General features: G+C 60.7%; 3 protein-coding genes across 4 annotated transcripts; all 3 read left to right on the forward strand.

The window, feature by feature from the left end:
* The first annotated feature begins 7,511 nt into the window (after window positions 1-7,511).
* On the forward strand, window positions 7,512-9,301 carry RPL38 (ribosomal protein L38). Its single transcript, XM_030506404.1, has 5 exons — window positions 7,512-7,605; window positions 7,836-7,867; window positions 8,028-8,088; window positions 8,991-9,113; window positions 9,219-9,301. The coding sequence occupies exons 2-5, from the start codon at window positions 7,865-7,867 to the stop codon at window positions 9,242-9,244; spliced, it is 213 nt and encodes a 70-aa protein (XP_030362264.1). The 5' UTR covers window positions 7,512-7,605; window positions 7,836-7,864; the 3' UTR covers window positions 9,245-9,301.
* Window positions 9,302-9,936: 635 nt separating this feature from the next.
* Window positions 9,937-16,863, forward strand: TTYH2 (tweety family member 2). Of its 2 annotated transcripts, XM_030506406.1 has the most exons (15): window positions 9,937-10,161; window positions 10,698-10,870; window positions 11,921-12,032; window positions 12,534-12,754; window positions 12,828-12,923; window positions 12,996-13,068; window positions 13,155-13,224; window positions 13,360-13,415; window positions 13,513-13,605; window positions 13,682-13,774; window positions 13,858-14,000; window positions 14,100-14,285; window positions 14,397-14,475; window positions 14,921-14,933; window positions 15,519-16,863. In XM_030506406.1, the coding sequence occupies exons 1-15, from the start codon at window positions 10,033-10,035 to the stop codon at window positions 15,560-15,562; spliced, it is 1,581 nt and encodes a 526-aa protein (XP_030362266.1). In that variant the 5' UTR covers window positions 9,937-10,032; the 3' UTR covers window positions 15,563-16,863. The 2 variants fall into 2 exon arrangements, with proteins under 2 accessions (XP_030362266.1, XP_030362265.1); XM_030506405.1 differs by lacking the exon at window positions 14,921-14,933.
* A 1,183-nt stretch (window positions 16,864-18,046) lies between these two features.
* DNAI2 (dynein axonemal intermediate chain 2) lies at window positions 18,047-25,049 on the forward strand. Its single transcript, XM_030506407.1, has 13 exons — window positions 18,047-18,285; window positions 18,853-19,014; window positions 19,119-19,240; window positions 19,794-19,936; window positions 20,537-20,650; window positions 22,147-22,286; window positions 22,503-22,625; window positions 23,091-23,314; window positions 23,559-23,694; window positions 24,019-24,165; window positions 24,307-24,531; window positions 24,616-24,747; window positions 24,920-25,049. Exons 1-13 carry the CDS (start codon window positions 18,103-18,105, stop codon window positions 24,926-24,928), a joined length of 1,860 nt encoding a protein of 619 aa, XP_030362267.1. The 5' UTR covers window positions 18,047-18,102; the 3' UTR covers window positions 24,929-25,049.
* The last annotated feature ends 725 nt before the right edge of the window (window positions 25,050-25,774 follow it).

Consider the following 25,774-nt stretch of genomic DNA (forward strand, 5'->3'; position numbering starts at 1 on the left):
TTGCAGTTTTCAATTCCTGACATCCCAGGGGGGATGGATGCATCCTATGAGCCGGCGGTGGAGGAGAGGGGATGGGGACCCCCCTGCAGAGGGATGGAAGGAGATGGGCACACACGGTGGCTATTGATGCTCATCCCCTGCCCGAGAGGCGCCCGCCCTGCCATTGCCATTCCCACCTCGCGCTGCCAGACCTCCAGCACTGATTTATGGTGGCACAAGGATGCAATCAAGGCCCCCGGCTCCCGAGGACGCCGCGGCGGCTCCTCCGCTGCATTCTGACCCCGAGCACGTGGCAGGCGCGGCGGCTGCATGCCAATGGGAGCCGGTCCCGGCACTCCGGTCTCCTCCCGGGAAGACAAATCTCTGCACCGGAGCTGGAGGATGCTCGTGGCAGGGATGGAGGAGTGGGATGTGCTGCTGTAATGTGGTGCCAGAAGAGCTTTGGGGGATGCGCGTGGAACCGTAACGGGGCAGTGACAAATGCTATCCCTCAGGAAGGAGCACTCCCAAGGCAAAGCAAATCTCCCCCGGCCAAAGATGACAGGAACTGTGGCAAGTAACAGGATTTGTCACTAGTTCCTGGGTACAAGCCAGTGCAAAGGAGTCTCTGCCTTTGCCTCCCAGGGAGCCCCGGGCGCTCTGTGCCCTCCTGCCTTGATCCCAGCACTGCCGAGCCCGGAATGGCAATTCCCAGGGTCAGACTGGTGTCTATTCTGGCTCCTCTTGCCTGACGTGGAATGATTTTTGGAGGCAGTTGGTGGCGAGGGAGTACAGCTGCCGCTAAGTTATCCAAACGATTTATCTTAAGATTCATCCAGAATTCATTGTGCCAGGAGCCTGAGCAATGTCGGTTTTTAATATTCATGCGGATTTGGAGGCAGCGTTAATCACAGCCTCTGACAATTTGCACTTCCCTTAATTGCCGGAGCAGCCGGCTCTGCCCGGCCACCACCCCTCGCCACTGTCCCCAGGGGTGGCTGCAGGGTGCCAGCATGTCCCTGCTTGGCTTTCCCTTCCCGGTGTGATGGTTAACTGGTGTGTATGGGCACGGGGCTGGCTGAGGGTGCGTGGTTCACCCCACATCCCTGCCCGGAGCACCCGCAGCATCCTGGGGTGAGCACCAGAGCATCCCACAGCAGATGGGATGCTCCGGCCCCGCAGTGTGTCCCAGTGTGGGCACACGGAGCCGGGCCCCGGCTGTGCCCTCGCTGCCGGCCCGCTGGCTGCCGCCGTCCCCGTGGCTGGCGTTACCTGTCGCCGCTGTCACTCCGCTCCCATCCAGCCAGCTGCCACCTCACGGGGACTGAATACCAATGAGGCTGATGGAGCCGCAGCCTCATGGGGGGCTTGTGAGGGGATGGGGGACACGGTGTGCTGGGAGCAGGGACACCACTGCCACCAGCAAGGGGCTGAGACCCCCGCAGCGCATGACGGTGAGGTGGGACACAGACCTGCCACCAGCACATGCAACCTCTGGGTCACCCACCAGCAATGGACCCCACAGCCAGTGGCACGTCCACATCTGAGGCCACTTCCATCCCTTTGCACCCCAAAGCCAGCACCACCCCAGAGCAGCACCATGAAGGAGCTCTGGGCCAGCGCATGGGGTCCATCAAGCACCCCCAAAACATCCCCAGACCCCCCGAAAGCACCGGTCCCGCCCTCCCAGCGGAGGCGGCCGGTTGCAGTGCGGCACTGGGTGGGTTTGTGCTGTCCCCACACTGTAATTGTCCTAATTAGATCTCCATGTTTTGATGAAGGCTTCACAAGGAATAAAAAGGCAAGAGGAGCAGGCAGGCAGGAGGAGATAATCGAATCACAGATGACATTCCCATCACCCAGCCTCCCTGCACAGCCTCTGCTGCAGCCGAGTCGGAAAATTATGCATAAGGGGGGAGGAAAATTACCATAATCTTCCTCTGCAGGATGACACCGACTTCAGCTGGAGCTGCTCTGCCCTCGCCCCGGCAGTGCCACCGCTGGTGCCACCCATCGGTGTCATGCACTTACCCAACGGCCACAAGCACCCTGCTCGGGGACCTTTGCCCACCCATCGCATCCTCCCTCCTTGCAGCACCCATAGGGTGGTGGTCCTGACCGTGCTGTGTCAGACTGGTGTTTGCATCGCTGGGTCACTGTCAGTGACTCCCGATGAAGACAAGAGCAGGGAACATCAGGGGGACACAGGCCGGTGACACAAGAGGATGTGATACAGCAGCTCACACACTGCCCTGTGCCCCCAGAAGGGGCAAATCCCCTTTGGAGGTGAAGGGGGGTAAGCAGGGGGGGGCATCACAGCATCGCTTCAGCTCCTCCTGCTCGGGTACCATGTGGGATGAGGCAGCAGGACCCCATGGGACGGTGCAGGATGAGGCAGACAGTGGGGAGCTGGGCATGTCCTGCCCCACAGAGGGGGTGCCCACTGCTGGGGTGGGAGATCATCACCCCAAAACCCCTCTCCACACCCTGCCCTGTGCTCAGACCATCACACACTGATGCCCAGGGGAGCAGAGGGGCTGGGTGGTGGGACTCAGATCCTATTTATCTCTCCAACTTCAGATGAGGAGCCCGGAGGCCGGATGGAAGAGGGTCCCCAGGGGGTGAGGCTGGCACCAGGGGGGCTGAACGGATAGACTGTGCTGTAATTAAATACAATTAAGATGAAGTTCTCTCCCTTCTTTCTTCACATCTCCCCTGAGTTGCAGAAAAGCCCCTTTGGAGAAGCAGCCGCTGTTCCTTCCTCTGCAGAGCATCTGGTTCTGCCTGCGCCAGCATCCCAGGCAATGGACCATGTGCCACAGAGCATGTGCCACGGAGCATGTCGGTGCCTGCTCCACCAGATAAATGGCCAGTGGTGCCATCACACAGGTATCCCAACAGCAGGAACACCACCAGCATCACCAGCTTCCCCCAGCTCTCACATGGGCACACAGCGAGGAGGAAGGAGGCGAGCAGCCTTCGGCACCTCCAAAACACCAAAACCCTTCGAGCCTTCGTGTCCCTGCCAAGCACTGGTGTTCCCCTCGGCGCCGGTGGGTTATTGGTGGCTGTAATTTGCAGGCAGGAGCCCAGAGCTGCCTGCTCTGGGGAGGGTACACAGCCGGGAATGCCGGGCTCTGCTCCTGCATTGCTGCTGCGATCACTCATGCTGCTGGGTGGGATGCTGAGGCCGGAGCAATTCACTACAGAGGTGGCCAGACACAGCACTGGTGGGCATGGGCTGTGGATGGGGACCCCCAGCACCTTCTGCTCTGCATCCCTTGGCTGGTTTCTATCCCATTGGTTATTGCTCCCAACCAGGGAGGGATGCTGAGCGGAGGGGACCTGGATATTACATGGCTTTGCTGCTGCATCACCCCAACCCGTTAAACCTCCCGCACCCCCAAACCAGCAGCAGCGCAGGAGCTGCTCCCCAGCAGATGCTGATCCCGGCTCCCACGTGGCTGCTCCGCAGGGCAGGATCCAGCCCAGCCCTAATTAAAAGGAATATATATTGAAGAGCTTCAAACAGCTCCCAACGCCTGCGGGAAAACTTCCCACTGTGTTTATTCCTCCTTTCCCTGCTCCGGCCACACTGCGATGTCACCAATGAACAAGACCCCCTCCAGCTTCACCCCAGCCCTGTGTGTTCCCCCCATCCCCAAATTTCCTCCTCCCTTTCCAGGGCATTTCCATGAAAACGGGCTCTTTTGTTTCTTGGGATTTCATCTGCCTCTGCTGCTGGTCCCCACCTCGAGCCTGCGCCTGCCTTTGTCCTCAGCAGATAAAGAACAAAAGGGGAAGAGATGGAGAAAATATGATCTCGCCTCCAAATGGGCTTGGTTTCCCCCCCCCCCAAGTCATCCGTGGAGCTTCGGATGCTCTTTAAGAACGGGGCTGATGAATGCGAGGGCATGGGAGCTGCCATTAGGAGTGAATTGATCGGCGCTCGGCAGCAGCACTGCCAGGGTCCTTCGCTCTAAGATTGGAGAAGGGAAGAATGAGAGTGAAGGGGGGGAAGAAAGAAAATACAGAGTGATTGGAAAGAGTTTTCTGTCCCTGTTAATAATAAACGCATCCAGCGGCTGCAGCCGCGCTCGGAGCAGGCAATCGCCATGCAGGGCCTCTCTCCTCTGCGCCAGGGGGAGAAACTCCAGGAAACGAGGAAAAAATCCATTTCTGCTGCAGTTTGTTCCCTGAACGGGGGAATCTCCTGGGGAATGTGTCCTTTCGTGTCTCCTGTTAACTGTGCCAGCTCCCGCCTCCCCGCACGTCACCTTCCCGCACAAACTGCAGGGGGAAGAGGGATCCAAGACTGGGAGGAACAAGACCCAGTTCCAAAAGGAAAACGAGGGATGGATGGTGGCTGAGGCTGGGGAGGGCACCGGGGGCCGTGCAGCTCAGGGACACGCTGCTCCGTGTGCATGTCTGCAGCACACACGTGTTGGGCACCTGTACACATGGATTGGGCAGGCGTGTCTCATGCACTGCTCGCACGCGAGGTGTGTGCATGGCTCCATGTAGCATGTTTCAGGCATGTTCATCTCAGCCGTGCACACCCAAACATGCACGTCCCAGCCATGAACATCCCGACCATGAACATCTCAACCATGCAAACCCCAGACATGAACATGTCAGCCATGCACATCTTAACCATGTATGTCTCAGCCATGCACGTCTTGAGCTTGCACATCTCAGGCATGCTCATCTCAGCTCTGCACCTCTTGGACACACACGTCACAGCCCAAAATGGGGTTCAGCAGCTGTGGGGTGAAGCCACAAAGTGGGGCTCCTGCAGGCAGCCCCCCAGGGTGCCCAAGGGGACACCATGCATCTTAGTGGATGCATGTCCTGGCACACAAGTACTACACCATGTCCCCGAGGATGGCAATGCCTCCCATGCTCTAACCCCTCATGGGATGCAGAAACCACGGGTGAGGGGGACATCAGCAGCGCTGCTGCATCATTAGGAGCAAACATCTGGGGGTGTTGCATGGGGACCATGAGCAGGGGACAGTCGTGTCCCTGGGAAGAGCAAGAGGAGAAGGAAATCATTAGCACTTCGAGTGGGCAGCGTGCTTCCATGTCTCCAGCACATGCCAGAGGATGCAAAGAAGAGGAGATGCTCTGATTCCATGGGATACGCGGCAGGTGAGGATGCAAAGCAAGGGGTCTCGGTGGTGGGCACCAAATGCTGCTGCAGGGGCACCCCTCTCTGTCCCAGGGCTGCAGTCAGCACTGGTGGGGCTGGGACCCATAGCTCGGAGCTCAGCCTGATGCTCAACCAAGCTGTGGTTCCCCTCCCTGCACCAGGAAAAACACTTTGCAATTCCATTAAGGACGGTGTCATCATGCACAATCAAACCAGGGCTGCCCTGGTGTGTGCACACCACAGTGAGCCCCAGTCGTGCCCCAGGGAGGGAGGTCACAGCGAGCGGCGCCGAGGGACGGAGCCCGCAGCAGATTATCCTGAACGCCAGATCAGACCTTTGAGAGGGGAAAGAGAGAAAAACCACGTCGGATTTTCATTCTTCTCTGGTTTTTCATCCATCCCGTGTTGCCTCCCCCCCTCCCGCAGCCCCCAGAGCTGCTGCCGCTGATAAGGTGATAGCATCTAATCGCCTGCTGCCAACCCGCTGCTGCAAATAAACCCCTGTGCGAGCTGCCAGGGGGCTGCCACCCGTGTCGACCCAGTCCCCATTGTCCCCAAGGGCCCTGGGGGGACATCACCCCAATCAGGGGAGCACCCATGGATCCTGGTGAGGGTGTGTTTGGGGATCCAGCATCCCGGTTCTCTTCCACGTGTCTCCATCAACGTCCATCTCATTGGAGCATCCTCAAGGAGGAAGAGGAGGAGGAGGAAGGCTCCTTTCCCAAATGGGGTGAGGGATTTATGATGCCCCCAAAACCATGCGGTGAAACACAACCCCAATCCTGGCTCTGCGCTTCCCAAGCACAGCCAGAGAGGGGTTTTAATACCTAGAGCTGGTGTTCGGAGGGTGAATTAAGGCTGCTAATTGAATTTCATCAGGCGGCGGAGCCGGGCCGGTGGGAGGCAGGGAGGAAACGTGTTTGATGTGTTTTAAAAGCTGCAGTTTCAGAGTGTGATGGGGTTTGGGGTTGGGTTTATTTGCTTTTTACTTTAATTTAAAGCCGGTTGTAAAACGATCCCATCTTTGAGGAGCTAATGACTCCCATGAATTATTTGTTGTTGATTTAGACACCCACCCGGCTCTTAAATAATGTTGATACAGTGAAAGGGAACCCGTTCCCAGGGAGGAGAGGGAGGGATGCTGCTGGGGGGAGAGGGCAGGGAGGTGGGATGTGACCCACACTCCCCATAGTGAAGCCACGCTGTGCTTTGGGTTAAAAGCATCAGCATTCGGTGCCGGTGCCGGGATGGGCACTTTTCATGCCCGTTTGGGTTTGTTATTGCACCGAGGAGCCGGCGTCACTCTCGGCTGTTGATTTACGCTGTTGGTGGTTTAATTGTACAATTCAGCGCGCCTCGAAACATGAAAAACTGCCCCAGTTTTGAAGCAATTAAAAGGCAGCCGAGTAGAGCAGCCCCTTGCAGATGAGATAAGCAAATCACACCCTTAAAAACCTCATCTGGTGGTAAAAGGGAAGCGTCCCACCCAAAAGGCTTCACCCCTCCATGCGAGCCCCACAGATCCCACCTCAAATGTGTCCCAGTCACTGGTGTTAGTGGGATACTGGGAGCGCCGTGGGACGCAGTGATGGGTCAGGGTGATGGGTGCAGGGTGATGGGTCAGGGTGCCACAGCAGCCACACAGGAGCCACCAGCTCCATCCATTCCCTCTCTCCGTCCTGGGAATGCTGCACCAGGACAAGCCACCCCGCTGCCCCCCTCACCCATGGGGTCCAGCCCCTCTGAGTGATGACTCAAGCTGGGGGGTCCCTGCATGAATAGGGGGTCCCTGAACGACTGATTCAGGCAGCCTCCTGTCCCCACCACCCCCATTGCACCCCATGACTCCATCCAAGCACCCATAAACCAGCATCACTGAGAAACACCCCAGCATCCCCATATACTGCTCCTGACCCACACAGGGCTTAGTGGGATGGGGATGCGACAAGAGGGATTGATGGGGTGCAGGGCTGGGGTCCCTCGCTCCCCCCTACCCCCCGAGGTTTATTGCAGGGGGTTAGGGTGGTTTGGGGGGTTTTGAGTGTGGCTGAAGCTCCCTCTTGTGGCGAAGCTGCTCCATTACACCCCTTACCGAGACATCGAGCCTCAGGATCCTGAGACATCGAGCCCCAGCATCTCTTGGGGCGAGGGGGACCCGGCGCAGGACCCCATCGCCGAGATCCCCGCGGACAGATGCTGGAGCTCAGGAGGATGCAACAGCCCGTCAATCCGGCCATGCACGGAGGGATCCTGGAGGCCAGAGGTGCCCGGTGCTCCCTGCGAACCCCCCGTTGCCCACCGAACGGGGCTGAGCCCCCGCCAGCTCATCACAGGAATCGCGCTCTCCACCGCGATCGCGGCTCGACGCTTTTTGTCCCTGGGCCCGAGCCGTAGCGGCGCTCCAAGGGGGCGGGTTTAAGCCGTGTATGCGGAAGCGGGAGCTCACTTCCGGTTTGAGCGCTGAGGAGACTGCTGTGAGTATGGCAGCGGGGGGGGGGGGGGGCGTGCGCGGGATCCGCCGCCATCCGCGGCCGGGCGGCCCCGGGCGGCCCCGCGGCGGGCTCGGGGGGCGGAGGGGACGCGGGATGACGTGGTGGTGGCCGATGGGCGCCGGGCGGGCGCGGGATGACCCGGCGGGGGGCGGCCGTTGATGAGGGGGGGGGATCAATGGGCCTGACGCCATCTTGGGTTGTGTCTGTCGCAGGTTGGAGCGCTCCGAGCCCGGCCGGAACCATGGTGAGGAGCGGGCGGGCCGCGGGCGCGCAGGGCGCAGGCCCCGCGGGGTGTCACGGTGCTGCCGGAGAGCAGAGGTGGCTGCAGGGAGCGGAGCCGCCGCATGCCCCGGGGGGGTGTTTGGGGTGTTCCGTGCGTGCTGAGCCGCTGCTTTGCTTCCCAGCCCCGCAAGATTGAGGAGATCAAGGACTTCCTGCTCACAGCCAGGAGGAAGGACGCCAAGTGTGAGTGTGGGGCTGCTGGAGCCCCCCGGGGGGGACCCGGTGTCCCGGCGGAGCTCCTGGGGCTGGGGGCGCTGCGGGACGCCCGGTGCCGGGTGCAGTGACGGTGGTTTGAAGCGGTTTGCTCGGTGTTGGCGTGTGCCTGAGGCCGCGCTGGGCAGGGGGATGCTGTGGGGCAGGACTCGGGTTCTCCAGGCCTGGCTGATCACCCCGGGGGGGTTCAGCCAAGCCCCAGCTTGGAAGCTGGTTTCCAGCCGCTCCATCCCTGGCTCGCTGCAGCCTTCGCAGCCCGCAGGGTGCCAGGCGCTCGCGGCTCTGCCACAGCGACAAGGGGATCCTGCTCGAACCTGGCCTTCCTTGTCTTGCACGTACAGAGGTGGTGATGGCTGAAGCTCTGACACTGCCTCAGCTCAGCACTTAACCGCGTGTGACGAGGTTTCCCTCTTCTCTCGCCTGTTTGGATCCGACTGGCACACGGAAGAGTCACCTTCATGCTTAAATCCTTTTGTTAACCCACCAACGTGGCTGAGAGGAGAGTTCCACACTGAAACGCTGAGGGAGCTGCTGGCAGCCCCTCACAGAGCGTTCCTGTGCTGTTCCACTTGGATTTCCCAGCGGCTCCAGCCGAGTGGCTCGGATAAACTGGCTTTTGGGGAGCTCTGTGCGTGGAGCTGGGGAGCTGCAGTGTGGAAACGGGCAATGGAGTCAGGGTTTCATGTTGGTGGTTGTAAAACCAGCCTCAAAATGAAGCCGTCGGCGCCGAGGAGGCTGGGGCTGAGCCCTTGGCTGTTCACCTCCTTGTTGGTGCAGCAAAACCCACTTAATTTGGGGGTTTCACAGTGCAGGGGGCCAGGGGGAGCTGGGCTGGGGTGGCTCCGTCCTGCTGAGCTCTTCTGACCCTGCAGCCGTCAAGATCAAGAAGAACAAGGACAACGTGAAGTTCAAGGTGCGCTGCAGCCGGTATCTCTACACCCTGGTCATCACCGACAAGGAGAAGGCCGAGAAGCTGAAGCAGTCGCTGCCGCCAGGTACCTCCCGGTGTCCCGGGGGAAGGTGTGGCACCAGGAGCCCTCTCCCGGGCTGTGTCCCTGCTCCGGGAGCCGTTTCTCACCCGCACTTTCTCTCCTCCGCAGGTTTGGCCGTTAAGGAGCTGAAATGAGCCGAGAAATGGGACGTTTCAGTGTTTGTTACAATAAATAAACCCGACTGTTCCGCACTGCTCTGTGTGTGTGTGTGTCCCTGGCGCCGGCCATGCTGGGGGGTGCTTCCCAGGGGATGGGGGGGGCTGGGACAGGGTGGAGCTACCCTATATGCCTGGACAGGGGGCTGTGTCCCTATAGCAGGGACGGGATGGGAGTGTGGTTCCCCTATAGCAGAGGTGATGGGGTGCAGTGTCTGTATAGCAGGGCAGTGAGGAGGTGTGAGGCCCGTATAGAAGAGAGGAGTGTGGTGCCCCTATAACAAGGCAGTGGTGGGGTGCAGTGCCCCTGTAGCAGCGTGGTGACAGGGTGCAGTGTCCCTACAGCAGGATTGCGATAGGTGTGTTGCCCCTATAGCAGAGCAACAATGGGGTGCAGTGCCCCTATATAACGGTGGTGACAAGGAGACATTGCTATACCAGGGAGGGAACGGGGTGTGGTGTGATTCCCTTATAGCAGGGAGGGGATGGGGGGCAGCGCCCCTATAGAAGGGCACCGACAAGGTGTGAGGTCCCTATAGCAGGGGGGTGCCGCTATAGAAGGGCGGTGCCGAGGAGCGATGCCCCTATAGCATGGTCCGGCCATAGTGTCCCTATAGGAGGGTCCGGACGCGCTGCTCTATACGCGGAGCACGAGCCGGGGGGGCGTGGCGAGAGGCGGGGCCGGGGCAGGGGCGGAGCGGGGCGGTTCGGTTCCCCCCCGCCACCGGCGGCGACCCCAGCGCGGCCCCGGCCCCGGCGCCGCCGCGATGCCGCCCGCCCGCGCCGGGTACCTGCCGCCCTGGTGGGTGTCGTGGCTGCACGGGCTGCCGCACCGCGGCCTGCGCCTGCAGAGCGTGCCCGCCGCCTTCCGCCCGCGGGACACCGGCTACCAGCAGGTACCGACCCCGCGGCCCCCGCCCCGCCGCGGGGATGGAGCCCCCCCGGGGCAGCGCTCCCCTTACCGGGGGCTACCCCCCCAACCGCTCCCACATCCTTCCCGTTGCTCCCGCGGCGCCCGGCGCCAGCTCTGATCCCGGCGCCGCACAAAGCGCCCTTCTTCCCGCGCGGGCATTGGGCCGCGCCCGCCCGGCCGGTACCGGCACCGCAGCCTTCCCCCGTCCCGCGGGGTGCGATGCGGGGCGGGGCGGTCACCCCTTCCTTGGGCGCTCGGTGGGGCCCCGTGGCTGGCTGCAGCCCCCCCTGCCCCCGGGGCATTGGACAACCATGGCCCCTAAGCGATGGGGGGGCAGCGCCGGTGCCTCCCCCCACCCCTTAGAGACAGTTTCCATGGCCCCATCTCATTCCATGGAGATGGGGACGCTTCCTCTTTCCCCCGTGACCGTCCCGTGGGGCCCTGGACGTGGCCTCATCCCACCCGCCATCCTGCAGCACGTGAGGGACACGAGCGCTGATTGTCCCTTCTCCTTCCCAGTCGCTGCTTTTCCTGGGTTTGGTGTCCGCCGTCTGCCTCGGCCTCAACCTCCTCTTCCTCACCATCTACCTGATCTGCCTGTGCTGCTGCAAGAGGGACCAGGACCCTGAGACCAAGCGACCCCACTCCTGCTGTGTCACCTGGATGGCCGTCACCGCCGGGCTCATCTGCTGGTAAGGATGGGGACGGGGACCCGGTGCTATGTCCCCACCACGAGGTGCTCAGCCATGAGTTACTTTGATTAGATCCGTGCACGCAGCCCATCCCTGCCTCCAGCCACAGAGCTGCTGATGCCGGAGCAGCCCCAGGTCCGGCCACGGTCCAACCCTGTCCCTATTCCCACTGTGGCTGTGCTGCTTTCCCGGCTAATCCCGGCCGGGAGCGGGGCCGGGCCGCTAATCCCAGCCCGGAGCAGATGGCGGGCGGCAGCGTGACCCAGCTGCCGGGTCCCGGCTGCTCCCGCTCTTAATTGCAACCAGAGCAATCAGCAAAGGGACCCGGCAGCGCTCGGGGGGCTTCCCAAACCCATCCCGGGTTATGGCTGGGAGGGATCCCCCCATCAGCCTGCCTGGCCTGGGCTCGTCGGCTGGGGCATGGGCCCTTCCACCGCGAGACAAAGGGGCTGGTTTTCCCTGGGCGGAGCGAGGTGGTTGCCTGGAGCATGGTGTGGAGCAGGGAAACGGCACTAATGATCTTGGCGTGCTCCCACCGGGATTGCTCCCGCTCCTCCAGCCTCGGGGCACCCCACCGAGCGTGGCAGGAGGGCTGGGGCGCCCGCTGGCAGGCAGCGAAAGGTCTTCCTGCAGCTCCCCAGGGGCTTTGAGCCTCTCCCGCAGCCACGCTGAGCCTGCTTGCGGGTGCTGAAGGCTTAATTGTGGTGAATGGGTCCGTGTCTCTTGGGTTTATGGCGTTTGCCGTGGGGAAGGGGCACCGTGTGCATCAGCCACATGTGGGCATGTGCCCGGCACATCCCTCCTCGGGGCCAGCTCTGGCTCCACCAGAAGAGCCGCGGTGAGCACCCCCCAGCATGGTGCTGCCCCTGTCCCATCTGCTTTGCCTCTGCCCTGCCAGGGCTAAGGGGTCCCCCCAACACCAGGATACTCCAGGGAGTGTCCCCGGTCCAACTGGTGTCCCCACATCCTCCCTGCCCCCCAAATCAAGGCACCCATGTGGGGGTGAGCGTTTCCCTCCTCTCTAATTGGGGGTCCCCTCTCTGCCCACAGCGCAGCCGTCGGCATCGGCTTCTATGGGAACAGCGAGACCAACGATGGGGTGTACCAGCTGCTCTACGCCCTGGACCACGCCAACCACACGCTGACCAGCATCGACTCGCTGGTATGGCCGTGGGGCCAGGTCCCCCCATCCAACCCCCTCTGTGTCCCCCATGGTCACATCCTGCCTTCATCCTGGGTTTGGTTAAAGCACTGGGGAGGGGGAAGCATGTGGCTGGAGGGACCCAGGCTGAGCCCCTGGCAGCCATGCTGTGCTGATCACAGGGTGACAGTGATGTCACCCTGCAAAATGGGCTCTTTGTGGCTGGGAAGGGCCGCGGGGGCCGTGGCAGGGCTGTCCCGGAGGATGGATCTGGCTGGAGCACAGGGCATTGACATGGAGCTGCTGTCCTGGAGGGGAGCATCCCATGGGTCATGGAACCACAGAGTGGTTTGTGTTGGAAGGGACCTTAAAGCTCCTCCAGCTCCAGCCCCCTGCCACGGGCAGGGACACCTTCCACTAGAGCAGGTTGCTCCAAACCCCTGTGTCCAACCTGGCCTTGAACACTGCCAGGGATGGGACGTTGGGAAGCCCCCGGTGGTACCGACCATCCCGCATCCCCAGGTAGCGGACACCACGCTGCAGATGCAGGTGGGCCTGGAGCAGCACCTGCAGCGCCTGAACGAGGTCCTGGCGGCGCGGGGGGACTACCTGCAGACCCTCAAGTTCCTGCAGCAGTTGTCGGGCAGCATCGTGCTGCAGCTCTCGGGGCTGCCCGTGTGGCACAGCACCAGCACCGACCTCACCGCATTCGCCGGCCACGTCGCCTACGTCGAGTATTACCGGTGAGCGGGGCCGCCGGTGGGGCTGGGGACGTGGAGGGGGGACACGTGTGATGGAGCCTTCCTCTGCACGCAGGTGGCTGGCTTATCTCCTCTTCTTCATGCTGGTGCTCACCGTCTGCCTCCTGGCCTGCCTGGGGCTGGCCAAGCGCTCCCGCTGCCTCCTCACCACGTGAGTACGGCGCGGCCGGGCTCGGCGGTGCCGGGAGCCGCGTCCCACCGCATCTGACCCCTGTCCCCGCAGGATGCTGTGCTGTGGGCTGCTGACGCTCATCCTCAGCTGGGCCTCCATGGCTGTGGACACGGCGGCGGCGGTGGTGAGTGGGGCCAGGGCAGGGCTGGGGGGTGAGGGCACCCGTCGCTGTCCTCCCCAGCACCAATGATGTCCCTCTTGTCCCCACAGGGCACCAGTGACTTCTGCGTGGCCCCAGATAAGTTCATCATGAACCAAACGGAGAGTGACATCAGTGCGGGTGAGAGCTGGTTGTGGGGTGGAGATGCGCTCGGAGAGGACCCCAAAACCATGCAGGTTTTGGGATCCAGTGCTCTCTGCTGCTGTTCTCCTGCCCCCAGGACACTCACACCAACATCTCCCGTTTTCTTTGCAGAGGTGGTTCACTATTACCTGTACTGTGACCAGGGCCTCAGCAACCCCTTCCAGCAGGTACAGGGGACCCAGGCACCCTGCTTTGTGCTGCCTGTTGAAGGGGGTGTCCCCAGGGGATGGGCAGCTCTGTGACTGCTCCTGCTCCCCCTCGCAGGCTCTCACCGTCTTCCAGCGCTCACTCACCACGATGCAGATCCAGATCCAGGGCTTGATCCAGTTTGCGCTGCCCGTCTTCCCGACAGCAGAGGTACAGGGTGGGGGGAGCCCCATATCCCCCCCTTTGCTCTCCATCCTGCTGTCCTGACCCCCCCCTTCTCCCACAGAAAGACCTTCTGGGGGTGCAGCACCTCCTCAACTCCTCAGAGACCAGCCTGCACCAGCTCACAGCCATGCTGGACTGCCGGGGGCTGCACAAGGTGAGTTGGGGGGGTTCAGGTGTGGGACACAGCTCTGGGGGTCCCCCCTGTTGCAACCAGCACTGCCCCATCTCCCACTGCAGGACTACCTGGACGCCCTCATTGGCATCTGCTATGATGGGGTGGAGGGTTTGCTCTACCTGGTCCTCTTCTCCTTGCTGGTGGCCGCCTCCTTCTCCACCATCATCTGCGCCACACCGCGCGCGTGGAAGCTCTTCACCGGACGGTGGGTCTGCCGCAGCCCTGCCTTCACTGGGGCGTGAGCTGGGCACGGGGGGAGCTGCCTTTGGGACAGGGGGTGATCCCCGCTGCCTTGTCCCCGCAGGGACCGGGACTATGATGACATGGACGATGAGGACCCCTTCAACCCGCAGGCGCGGCGCATCGCCAGCCACAACCCGGCCCGCGGGCAGCTCCGCAGCTTCTGCAGCTACAGCAGCAGCCTGGGCAGCCAGAGCAGCCTGCACCCGCCGGCACAGACCATCTCCAACGCGCCCGTCTCCGAGTACATGTGAGACCCCCCCCTCGCACCTTTGGGTACCCCACACCTTGGGGATGGAGCATCACCCGCACCGGGTGCAGGGGGACGGGGGGGTCTCACTGACGGGCTCTCCCCTCTCAGGAACCAAGCCGTGCTCTTCGGTGGAAACCCGCGCTATGAGAACGTGCCCCTCATCGGCAGAGGCTCTCCTCCCCCCATGGTACGGTGGATGGCCGAAGCCAAATCCTTCTTGTGACACCCCCGGGGGGCTGCAGGGAGGGAACCGGGGGGCACAGAGTCCCCCCTGCTCCGCTGGGAAGCCGCTCACTGTGGCACTGATGGTGGATGGGGTGAGCTCAGCCCCCTCCTCCTGCCCTATCCATGAGCGCATCCCTGCTGCCCGTCTCACTAACCCAGATCCCGCCAGGCTGCGGGGAGAGGTCAGCAGCCACGTGCTCAGAGGAGACCGAAATAGTCTTCCCTTCACTTGCTCTTCTGCTTTATTTCTTCTTCATTCTGACTTTGAAAGGACATTTGTCACAGTCACCCCTGCACGTCCCCATTCCCTGCTGCTGGTTTGAGTCCTCCCTGGTTTTTAACACTTGCTTTATTTGCTTTATTTCCTTCTTTTTATTTTTATTTGCATCAATTCTTTTGGAGCTAAGTTGCCCATCAAGAGTAAGTTCAGCCGCTTCCTTCTCCCCCCTTGTCCTGGGTTCCCATCCTCTTCCGCCTCCTCAGTGCCTCTCTCCATCCCTTTTTCCATGGAGCTGGTTTGCTTTTGGGAAGAGTGTGGAGGGCTTGGGAGGTACAAGAGGATTTGCAGCTCCTGTGTGCTGGGAGTGGAAATGGTCCCTGTCTCCATCCCCTTCTTGGGGCGGTTTTTTCCCCCTCCTTTTCTGACAGTGTTTAATCTGCTTCAATGCCTCCATCCGGAGGATGGAGCACGGTGGGGCTGGGCTGGTTCAGCCTGGAGAAGAGGAGAAGAGAAGACTCTGGGGAGACCTTAGAGCAGCTCCCAGTGCAGAGCAGCTGTGGCTGCCTCATCCCTGGCAGTGTTCAAGGCCAGGTTGGACACAGGGGCTTGGAGCAACCTGCTCTAGTGGAAGGTGTCCCTGCCTGTGGGGCAGGAACTGGATGAGCTTTAAGCTCCCTCCTGTGATCCTCAGGCTCTCTCTGGCGGCACATGTTGGCGCAGGGGTTGTGTTGATGGGTCACGCCGTGGGTTTGGGGTACACTGACCCCCCTGTCCTGTCCCCGCAGTACTCCCCGAGCATGCGAGCCACCTACCTGTCGGTCACCGATGAGCACGTCCGGCCCCACAGCACCGAGGTCCCGGCCTAAGGCTCGGCCCACACGGCTCCCGGCAGGAGGAGACGGCGCCACCGGCGTTCCGGTGGTGGGAAACCAAAGAGACCTGGGACAGACGTGGTGGGAAAGCCGGCAATGGCTGGAGGATGAGCCCCGGCAGTGGGGAGGCCCCCGGGCTCCCTGCACCCTCCTCTCCCCCTTGGCAGCTCCTTCTCCATCTCAAGTCTTCCTTCCTTATGGCTGACAGTGGCTCCAGGGCCAAACACCGGGAAGGTTGGGGATGCTTCACACCCTCATGTCGGCTCCCTCCCCGCTCGGGGATGTTTTATGCCGTGGAATGGAGCCTTCTCCAGCTCCCTGGAGCACCCAGCCTGGGACCATGGGTGGCTCCTTCGCTCCCGTAGCAATGCAGCACCAACCACTAGTGATCCCAGCTCCTGCTCCTCATGGATGGAGCCGGCTCCCCTTGTCCCCCTCGCTGCTGCCCTGGGTTTGGGGGCTATAGAATTAAGGATGCTTTGTCCTTGCCGGTTTTCCTTTGCTTTGCTCCTGGGTTTTATGAGTTCTCTGCAGGGCAGAGGTGCAGTTTGACTCGCTGCCTCTGTTCCAATGGGGTTTTACTGCGGTGCATGTTGGTAACAGATTTTGGGCTGGTTTGAAGGTTCTTTTTGGCTGTTCAGCTCGCCAGCACTGGTGGGCTGGGGTAGGCTCCCCTCCTTCTGCAGGACAGCCACAAACTCCCTGGGAGAGGGATAGGAACATCCCTGGGACAGGATGTGGTCCTGGGGAGGGCATGGTCCTGCCAGGGCTTCAAGGAGCCAGGAGGAACCAGCATGAGCTGAAATGGATCTTTTCTGGCTGCCTATTTCGGTACGGTCTGCTCTGGAGAGCAAAGACTTATCCCTTAACCCTTATCTCCCTGCAGTTAGCAGCCTCCTGTGCTGCTGGTTGTGGTTATCCATCCCCTCATCCCTGCTTTGCCTAACAGCCGGGGTAGCCAGGCTGTCCCTTGGGCGAGCCCCAGGGTCTTGGTAGCAGCAACTCACTGTGTCTTTTAAAGATAACCTGTATATTCCCTCCAGTGCCCTAACCCGTGTTCCGTGTGACTGCATTACTCCCTGTTGGAAACTTCCTTCCAGGGAATATTGGGGGGGGGGAGGGTGCTTTTAATGTTTGGCTGTAACGGTACTGGTAGAAGAGCTGGTGTTCAACGCATGTGAACTAACCTCATTAGGGGCTGGAGCCTGGTTTGGATGTGCCCTTGGGGAAAGGACAATAAACACTTGTACTAAACATGCTCCTCCTTGCGGGTTTCTCCGGGCTGAGCTGCAGCAGGCACCCGTGCTCCCACCCGCTGTGCTGGGGCCCTTCAGGAGAGGGTTTTATTGCGTTTAAACCCCGTTGGTGCAGCTTGGAATGGTTTTGGCAGCGGTGGGGGGTGCCTAGAGGCAGTTCAGGTGTGTTGGTGCTGGAGAGCAGGGGGGGATATGGGCTTTGGGGGTCCTCAGTGCAAAGAGGGGGGGCTGGAAGGTGACTGCAGAGCCCCTGGTGTGCTGTGCCCTGGGAAAGGGTGTTGAGAGCTGCATCTCCTGCTCCTTCCCCAGCTCTTCTTGCATCAGAGTGAGCCGGAGCATCCCGTTTGGGTCTGTCCAGCCTGGAGATGAGAAGCTGTGTGGAGACCCCAGAGCAGCTTCCAGTGTCCGAAGGGGGCTACAAGGATGCTGGGGCGGGACTCTGCATCAGAGACTGGAGTGATGGGGCAAGGGGTGATGGATTCAAACTGAAACAGGGGAGATTTAGGTTAGATATAAGGCAGAAGTTGTTCCCTGTGAGGGTGCTGAGGCACTGGCACCGGGTGCCCAGAGAAGCTGTGGCTGCCCCATCCCTGGCAGTGTTCAAGGCCAGGTTGGACACAGGGGCTTGGAGCAACCTGCTCTAGTGGAAGGTGTCCCTGCCCGTGGCAGGGGGTTGGAGCTGGAGGAGCTTTAAGGTCCCTTCAACCCAAACCAGGCTGGGATTCTGTGCAGTGCTGGGTGTGCGGGGAGCAGCACTGGCTCTGGGTGCCAGATCCCACCAGATCCAAGGCTCTGCAGCCCGGGGGACCAACACCTGCAGCTGCAGGGCTGCCTCCCCCGTGTCCCATCCTGCTCCCATGGGAATGGTGCAGCATTCCCTCCTCCCAGGGCTGAGCAGGAGGGGTCAGGGGGAGCACAGAGGATGCCCTCACCATGGGGCTGGGAGAACCAGACCACAGCACAGTCCCCGCACCCAGGGACGGGCCCAGCCTGTCCAGACCCCCATAGCAGGACAGTGAGGCAGAGCCCCCGTTAATTAGCGCTAATTACACTCATTAACCACCCATTCCCCGCCCAGCACGGCGGCCGGTGAGCGATATCCGCCCTCACCAGCGCGGCGGCGGCGCTCGCGTTGTCGCCGCCAGGCGTTGCGTGGCAACGGCAGACGCGGTACCAGGCCCCCCCGGTGCCCCCGTCCCCCCGCAGCAGCACCCCGGGCCCGGGCCCCCCCCGGGGCCGCGATGGAGATCTCCTACCTGTACACGCGGAAGCGCAGCGAGTTCGGCCGGCCCTGCTGCTTCTCCGACCAGGCGGCCGCAGTGACCGTGGACATCCCCCCCGACCCCAGCCTGGCCGGTAACTTCGTGCCCAGGGACCCGGTGCACAGCGCCGTGCAGCACAGCAGCGAGATGTCGGAGCATGAGGTAAGGGCTGGGTGCCGGTGGGCTCCCAGGGTGCTCCTGTGTGTGCCAGCGCTGCGTGAATCAGAGTCATGGGATGGTTTGGGTTGAAGGGACCTCAAAGCTCATCCAGTTCCAACCCCCTGCCACGGGCAGGGACACCTTCCACTAGAGCAGGTTGCTCCAAGCCCCTGTGTCCAACCTGGCCTTGAACACTGCCAGGGATGGGGCAGCCACAGCTTCTCTGGGCACCCTGTGCCAGCACCTCAGCACCCTCACAGGGAAGAGCTTCTGCCTTATATCTAACCTAAATCTCCCCTGTTTCAGTTTGAACCCATCACCCCTTGTCCTGTCGCTACAGTCCCTGATGAAGGTCCCTCCCCATCATCCTTGTAGCCCCCTTCAGACACTGGAAGCTGCTCGGAGGTCTCCATGCAGCTTCTCTTCTCCAGCCTGAACAGCCCCAACTTTCTCAGCCTGTCTTCCTATGGGAAATGAGAGGAGACAGTGCACTTTCATAGCATGGTTTAGGTCGGGTTTTGCGTCTTTTCGGCTCAGCCTTTGCTCTGCTTCCTCCGTGCCACCCCCCAGGTCAACACGGACCGAGTGAAGGTGCAGTCCCGTGGTGTCAACCACGTGGAGGGCGGTTGGCCCAAAGATGTCAACCCGCGTGAGGCGGACCAGACAGCGCGCTTCAGGAAGAAGCTGGAGAAGGATGAGCACTACATCAGCGTGGTCACACAGCTCGGCACCGTAAGGACAGGCCGTGTCCCTGCTCCCAGAGCCCCCCTGCCCGCCCGCTGCCTGTCCCCTCGCCCAGGCAGCTCGCCACAGCCTCTGCCTGTGCTTCCCCATAGCTGATGGAGCACTGCGTCAAGCAGAACAACGCCATCGACATCTATGAGGAGTACTTCGACGAGGAGGATATGATAGAGGTGGAAATCGAGCCCCCTTCTGCAAAAACCATCAATGCCATCAGGTAGCACAACCAGCTGGGCTCTCCATATACCACAAATTAAACTGCCTTTGGAGACAAAGGAGGTGGAAAACTCAGCACCTTTAGGATAGTGATGGATGGGTTTGTGGATGGAGAGACCTGCTGCAGCCCCCTGCTCCAAACCTCGATCTGTTCCTCTCCACCCTGCCCAGGCGCTTTGGAGATAGGTACCACCATCCAGGGACAGACACAGCTCTGAGCATCTTCTAACAGTGCTTTAGGCAGGATTTGATTAATTCTTTTTATGCCTCAAAGATTATTTTCCCATGTCAGGGGCTTTAGGTCATTTCTAGAAGTCAGATCCAGTAACATAACTGGATTCTTAGAAACATATAACTGGAAAGACTTCATTAAATCAGCAGTTCTTCTCCCTCCACCGAACCCCCAAGAGAATCATTTCCTGCACTCAACGCTCATGAGCTGCAGTTTGTTTTAATTGCAATTCCCACAGTTTCCTTTGGGAGACGGTCATCCCAGGCCCTAAGAAAGCTGTTAGCAAACTAACGTCTTTATTTGATGTCCTGTTCTCAAAAAGGGATCCCAACATAGCCAAGAGGACAGCCACGCACCTTTCCTGGTGCCCCGACGCCAGCAAGAAACTGGCAGTGGCTTATTCCATCCTGGAGTTCCAGCAAAACAAGAAAGACATGAGCCTTGACTCGTACATCTGGGATCTTGGTAAGGGGAAGACTCACCAGTCAGTAATGCTGCCGCTGCGGAAGCACTTTGTGTCTTCAAAGAGCTTAATGAAGCCTCACAGCACTCTGGAGGGGGTGAACAGGGGGTCGGGGTCTGCTTTGACCACGGATCAATGCAGAGAAGGGGAGAAATGGGACCTGAAAGCTGGCTAACAGGTGGGAAATAACCACTAAAATCCCACTACATGATGAGCTACAGAGCCTGGGACCACAGCAGGCAGCTGAGCCCCGCTCTCTGATGTGGTTCCTGTCTTGGATTGATTTGTGATTGTTTGCTTGTGATTGATTACGACAGAGGCTGCACAAGCCCAGGTGGGGAGTTGCTCTGCTCTGTCAAAGGCTCTCTCAGACCTGCTGCATTTTGGGGTGAAAAACACAAAGGGGAGGGGTCAGGATACCACAGGTTGGGGTACCAGGGTCCGTCCCTTCCCTGGCTCAGGAGAGGTATCTGGTGACACGGCCACCTCATCCAGCCCAGTGTGGAGGAGCGGGGTGCAGTAGCATGAGGCTGGTTTAGAGGTGAGTGCTCGCCCCCCAGGCTGCCTCTGCGCTTTGCTGTTCGCTCATTCCTTCTTGGCAGAGAACTCCAACAAGCCCGAGCTGGTTCTCAAGCCGCCATCCCCTCTCGTGACCCTGGAATACAACCCCAAAGACTCGTACGTGCTGGTGGGAGGATGCTACAACGGGCAGATGGGTAAGGAAGATGAATCCATCACAGAATCCCAGCCTGGTTTGGGTTGAAGGGACCTTAAAGCTCCTCCAGCTCCACGGGCAGGGACACCTTCCACTAGAGCAGGTTGCTCCAAGCCCCTGTGTCCAACCTGGCCTTGAACACTGCCAGGGATGGGGCAGCCACAGCTTCTCTGGGCACCCTGTGCCAGCACCTCAGCACCCTCACAGGGAAGAGCTTCTGCCTCAGAGCTCATCTCAACCTCCCCTCTTTTAGTTTAAATCCATTCACCCTTGTCCTGTCACTATGTGCTCTTAATCTAAGTGTGAAGCTGTATTAGCGAGGGACTGGCTTCATTTTAATTCATCAAGAGGCTGGTTCCAGCTCTGCTGCACTCACAAAGACATCATGTCCTTAGTGCTGCAGCTGGGAATATCCCGAGCAGGACCTGAAGCCCTGGGGCTCTGCTCACCCGAGCAGGCACCCGGAGAGGCGAGGACCCTGCCTGGATCCCTTTGCAGGCACTCTGGGCAGTGACACTGCTGTGGCACAGCCGGAGCCCGGCAGGGATTGCTGGAGCAGACACGGAGCAGCACATGTGCTGTGCTCACCCTCAGCCCCGGATCATTGCATGGCAAAAGCCCAGGAGAGTTGACATCATTTCACGCCCTGGGTTGTTCTTGCGCTGCTGTTCAAGTGCTTGGAAAGGGCTGCTCTTTGTTACCTTCCTTTATGGCTCTGCTATTTACCCAGCCAGGCGAGCCCTGCGGTTTAATTGCACTCATTTCACTGTTTCCCTTCCTGTTCGCAGCAGTAGCACTGGGAGCTGGCAGGGCACGTGTGGCAGGGCTGTGCTGCATGCTCCAGGGTGATGGAGGGGACAGACCTCACCCTGTCCTTCTGTCACCTCCAATTACCTAATGAGCAGTGAGCAAGCGGGAGCGCGTGGGGCTCGGTGCCACCATAGGCCAGCCAGCCCCGCGCCGCGTGTCAGAGGCAGACACAGGGAAACAGGAGAAGGAAATGTGTCCGGGGGGAACCTGCCTGCCTTCACCAGCACCCTTTGGGCATGCAGGAGGGGAGCAGAGCAAGGATCAGGTCACACGGGATGATTTTCAGCATCGTCGCGTCTAAGAGGCACTGTTTAGAGTTGACAAGGGGCTGCTTAGACCACATCTGGCCCTGCACAACCCCTTCTGCAGAGCAGGGGGGAGCCAGGGGGGATTTATTGCCTCTGGGGATTGTCGTGTGCCTGCCACAGAGAGATGAGAGCTGAAGAAATGCTATTTAGGATGTTACCACCCTCTAGGTTGGTGTTTGCTGAAGGTGCCAATTGTGTTATGGCTCAGAGTGGGCATCCCTGGTCCTTCTGAGGCTGGGAGGTGTGGGGGGAGCACCCAGTGAGGTTTGCTCCCATTCTGGCTTGGGCAGTGGGGCAGCATCTCCTTGGGAAACATGTGGCAAGCGAAGGAGCCAGGCGAGAGATAGCGCAGATCTTAACATCTCCTTTTCCTTCCCAGCTTACTGGGACACCAGGAAAGGGCAGCTTCCCGTGGAGGTGTCCACCGTGGAGGTCAGCCACAGGGACCCTGTGTACGGAACCATCTGGTTGCAGTCCAAAACAGGCACCGATTGCTTCTCAGCCTCCACCGATGGGCAGGTAAAGGGCAGGGGCAGGGAGCGGTGCCCTGTACTCACACAGGGACCCCCTGGCAGGCGCTGACAGCCCAAAAGAGCTTCCCCTGCCTGCCCTGCCCCTCTCCAGCCACGGCAGCATGAGAACCAGGCCCCAGGCTGGCAGCAAGGGCTGGCTCGAGCACCCACAGCCAAGCCAGGAGCAGCCCCTGCAGCCCCATCCTGCTCCTTGTCCGCGCAGGTGCTGTGGTGGGACATCCGCAAGCTGTCCGTGCCCACGGAGAAGCTGGTCTTGGACATCTCCCGGAAAGGGATCCTGCAGAATGCTCTGGGTGCCGTCACGCTGGAGTTCGAGAGCACCCTGGTGAGTGAGTGCAGCACCCGGACCCCAGGGGCAGGGATCCGGGGCTACAGCACAAGTGTCTGATGCCCAGAGTGACCCGGAGCACTGCGCTGCAGCCCGTGGCATGTTCCCACCCACCTTTGAGGATTAGGAGTTGATGTGCTCCCAAAACATGGGGTCTCGCTGTGCCAGTGCCTCAGCACCCTCACAGGGAAGAGCTTCTGCCTAAGAGCTCATCTCAATCTCCCCTGTTTTAGTTTAAAGCCATTCCCCTTGCCCTGTCCCCACAGGCCCTTGTCCAAAGCCCCTCTTCATGTCTCTTATAGGCCCCCTTTAGGTACTAGAAGGCCGCTATCCCAGTCTTCCAATACCTAAATTCCCCAGATCCCTTTGCTCGCACAGCAAAGCCCTTTGCTGCCCCACAGCCCCCGTGCTGCAGGGTCCCATGAGCTGCTGACAGCTTCTGTCTCCTACTCCCACCCTCAGCCCACCAAGTTCATGGTGGGCACGGAGCAGGGCATCATCATCCTCTGCAACCGCAAGGCCAAGACACCCGCTGAAAAAATCACCTGCACCTACAGTGGCCACCACGGGCCTGTCTATGCACTGACCAGGAACCCCCTGTACCCCAAAATCTTCCTGTCGGTCGGCGACTGGACTGCTCGAATCTGGTCGGAGGATGCCAAGGAGTCATCAATTATGTGGACCAAGTAGGTGTTGGTGTGTGTTTGCCCTGCAAAAAGTCGTCTTTTTTTGTTGTGGAAGAGCATGTTCGGGGCAGGTGAGCTGCAGGGTCTGGTCTCATCAAGTCAGGCAGGAGGTGGTGGGATGGTCACCAATGCAGAGCGGTGCCATCGTGGTCAAGGGCACTGAAAGAGGGCGGCTCAAGGTGCTGTGCAGGCAGCAGCCACGGAGAACACAAGTCCATTCCCACTGCATCGTGTGTGCCGGCAGGTACCACTTCGCCTACCTGACGGACGGGTGCTGGAGCCCTGTGAGGCCAGCTGTGTTCTTCACCACCCGCTCAGATGGGACACTGGACATCTGGGACTTCCTCTTCAAGCAGAATGACCCCTTCCTCAGCCTGAAGGTTGGGTCCCCAGCGGCTCCGGGTCCCTCCCGCCCGGCAGCAGGCTCCTCGGCAGATCTGCCACCCTGCCCTGCACAGAGCAGGCATGGCCAGGGGATGGAGTCCCATCCCATCTGCATGGAGCTCGGGACAAGCTCCATCAAGCAGCAGCTCTCCGCTCAGCCCCGAGCTGTGCCTGGAGCCCAGCGTGCCCAAAACTTCACACACAGGCTCCTGTTATTGGCAGCCACATGGATTTGCCTCGGGCAGCTCATCCTGCCTGCGTCCCACAATGGGGCATCACATCAGGGGTAGGTGCCATCACCTCCCATCCTCCCTCCCCAGGTCTGCGACGAGCCCCTGTCCAGCCTGCGCGTGCAGGACAACGGCTGCATAGTTGGCTGCGGGTCCAAGGTGGGCACCGTCAGCGTGATGGAGATCTCCTCGGTGCTGTGCACCCTCCAGAGGAACGAGAAGAACTTGGTCAATGCTGTACGTTCACATTGAGCCACCAGCCGCTGTGCTGGGTCACAGCAAAGCCCTTTGGCACCACTGGCACGTCTCTGCTGGCTAGCCCTGCTCAGAGCACGCTGTCCCCTGGGGTCCCCCCTCACCCTGCACCCCCTGCCCTAGATGTTCGAGCGGGAGACGAGGCGGGAGAAGATCCTGGAGGCGCGGCACCGGGAGATGCGGCTGAAGGAGCGCACCAGGTCCGAGAGCCAGGTGATAGCGACAGAGGAGGTTCCCACAGAGAACCCCCAGGAGGTGTTTGACCGGACCCAGAAGGAGTTCTTAGAGGTGATCCAAGCAGAGCTGCAGAGGAAGGTGCGGGCAGAGGTCCAGCGGCTGCATGGCAAGGTACCGGGGATGGGATGAACCAGCAACGGGAGCCGGGACTCGCTGCTGCGGGGTGGGGGACAGGGATCAGCCTCTGCCTTTCAGGTTAAGGACCACATTGAGGAGGCAGCTTTGCCCGAGGAAGAGAGCCAGATGCCTGAGGAAGAGAGCCAGGTGCTCGTGGAAGAGAGCCAGCAGCCCGAGGAAGAGGAGGGGAAGAAGGAGGATGCTGCTAAGGTCAGTGTGCTCCAGCTTTGTGTTGTTTCCCCCCCTTGCTCGGGTTGCGGCTCCATGGCTCATGTGGGGCTGAGGCCCCTGAGCAGGGCAGAGCTCAGGGATCTCTGCCTCAGTGGGGTGGTGATCAGGGGTGGCCCCACACAGGTCCCTGACCCCACATCTCCCTCTGCAGGAGGAGTAGCCGAGGCAGGACCGGTGGGTCACACAGGAGCCCTCGTGCTGGGCACATGCTCCCTGCCCCTTCCCCCTCCTGGTTCATTGGTTTTTAATTCAGGGTGAATAAACAGGAGTTTTCCGCGTCACATTTCCTGGTTTGTCGCAGCAACGTTGAGCAGAGGGTGGGAAATCACATCCTCTCACTCTTCATCTCCCCTTCTCAGGCCAGAAACCCAGTTCCTGCCCAAGGCAAAGCATCCCCAGCCCGAGGAGCAGAGCAGGGGCCTGGTGGTGGCAGCAGGGTCCCGGTGCAGCACCGTTCTCTATCTGAGCTGCAGAGTGATGCTGAGCAAAGCCCCGCGGCCCCAGCCCACTGCTATTCCTGCGGGAGCAGCCTGTGGGGCCTGGGCTGGGATTATCCGTGCTGGGTAAACACCCTCTGCTTACCCACCGTGAATCATTAACCAGGCACCGTTCCCTCCAGCTCCAGCCTGGGAGCTCCAAGGCGCAGGGAAGGAGCCGAGCACCAGGTTTGCAGCTCAGCCCAGTGCCTTGTTAAGGGCCAGCCCTAATTGTCCCAGTAAGGAGAGGTGGGAAGGTGCTTCCCCAGCCATGCAAAGCCCCACATGAGTGGGGTGAGTGCCACGGGGGTGCCCCTTCCTGAGCCGCCTCCAGGTCCCACCAGCCCCAGGCAGGAGCAGCACCCATCACTCATCACCAGGAGCGATGCCAGGGCCTCCTGCAAGGATGGAGGGAGTCACTGGTGCTGACCCCATCGCTCAGCCAGAGAGCGGCCGAACTGTGTGCCAGGATGGCGGGATGAGCACCCATCCTGCCAGCCCCAGCACTGGGCAGCATCCCCCCTAGCCAG

This window comes from Strigops habroptila, chromosome 14, assembly GCF_004027225.2.
Source record: "Strigops habroptila isolate Jane chromosome 14, bStrHab1.2.pri, whole genome shotgun sequence".
NCBI lineage: Eukaryota > Metazoa > Chordata > Aves > Psittaciformes > Psittacidae > Strigops > Strigops habroptila.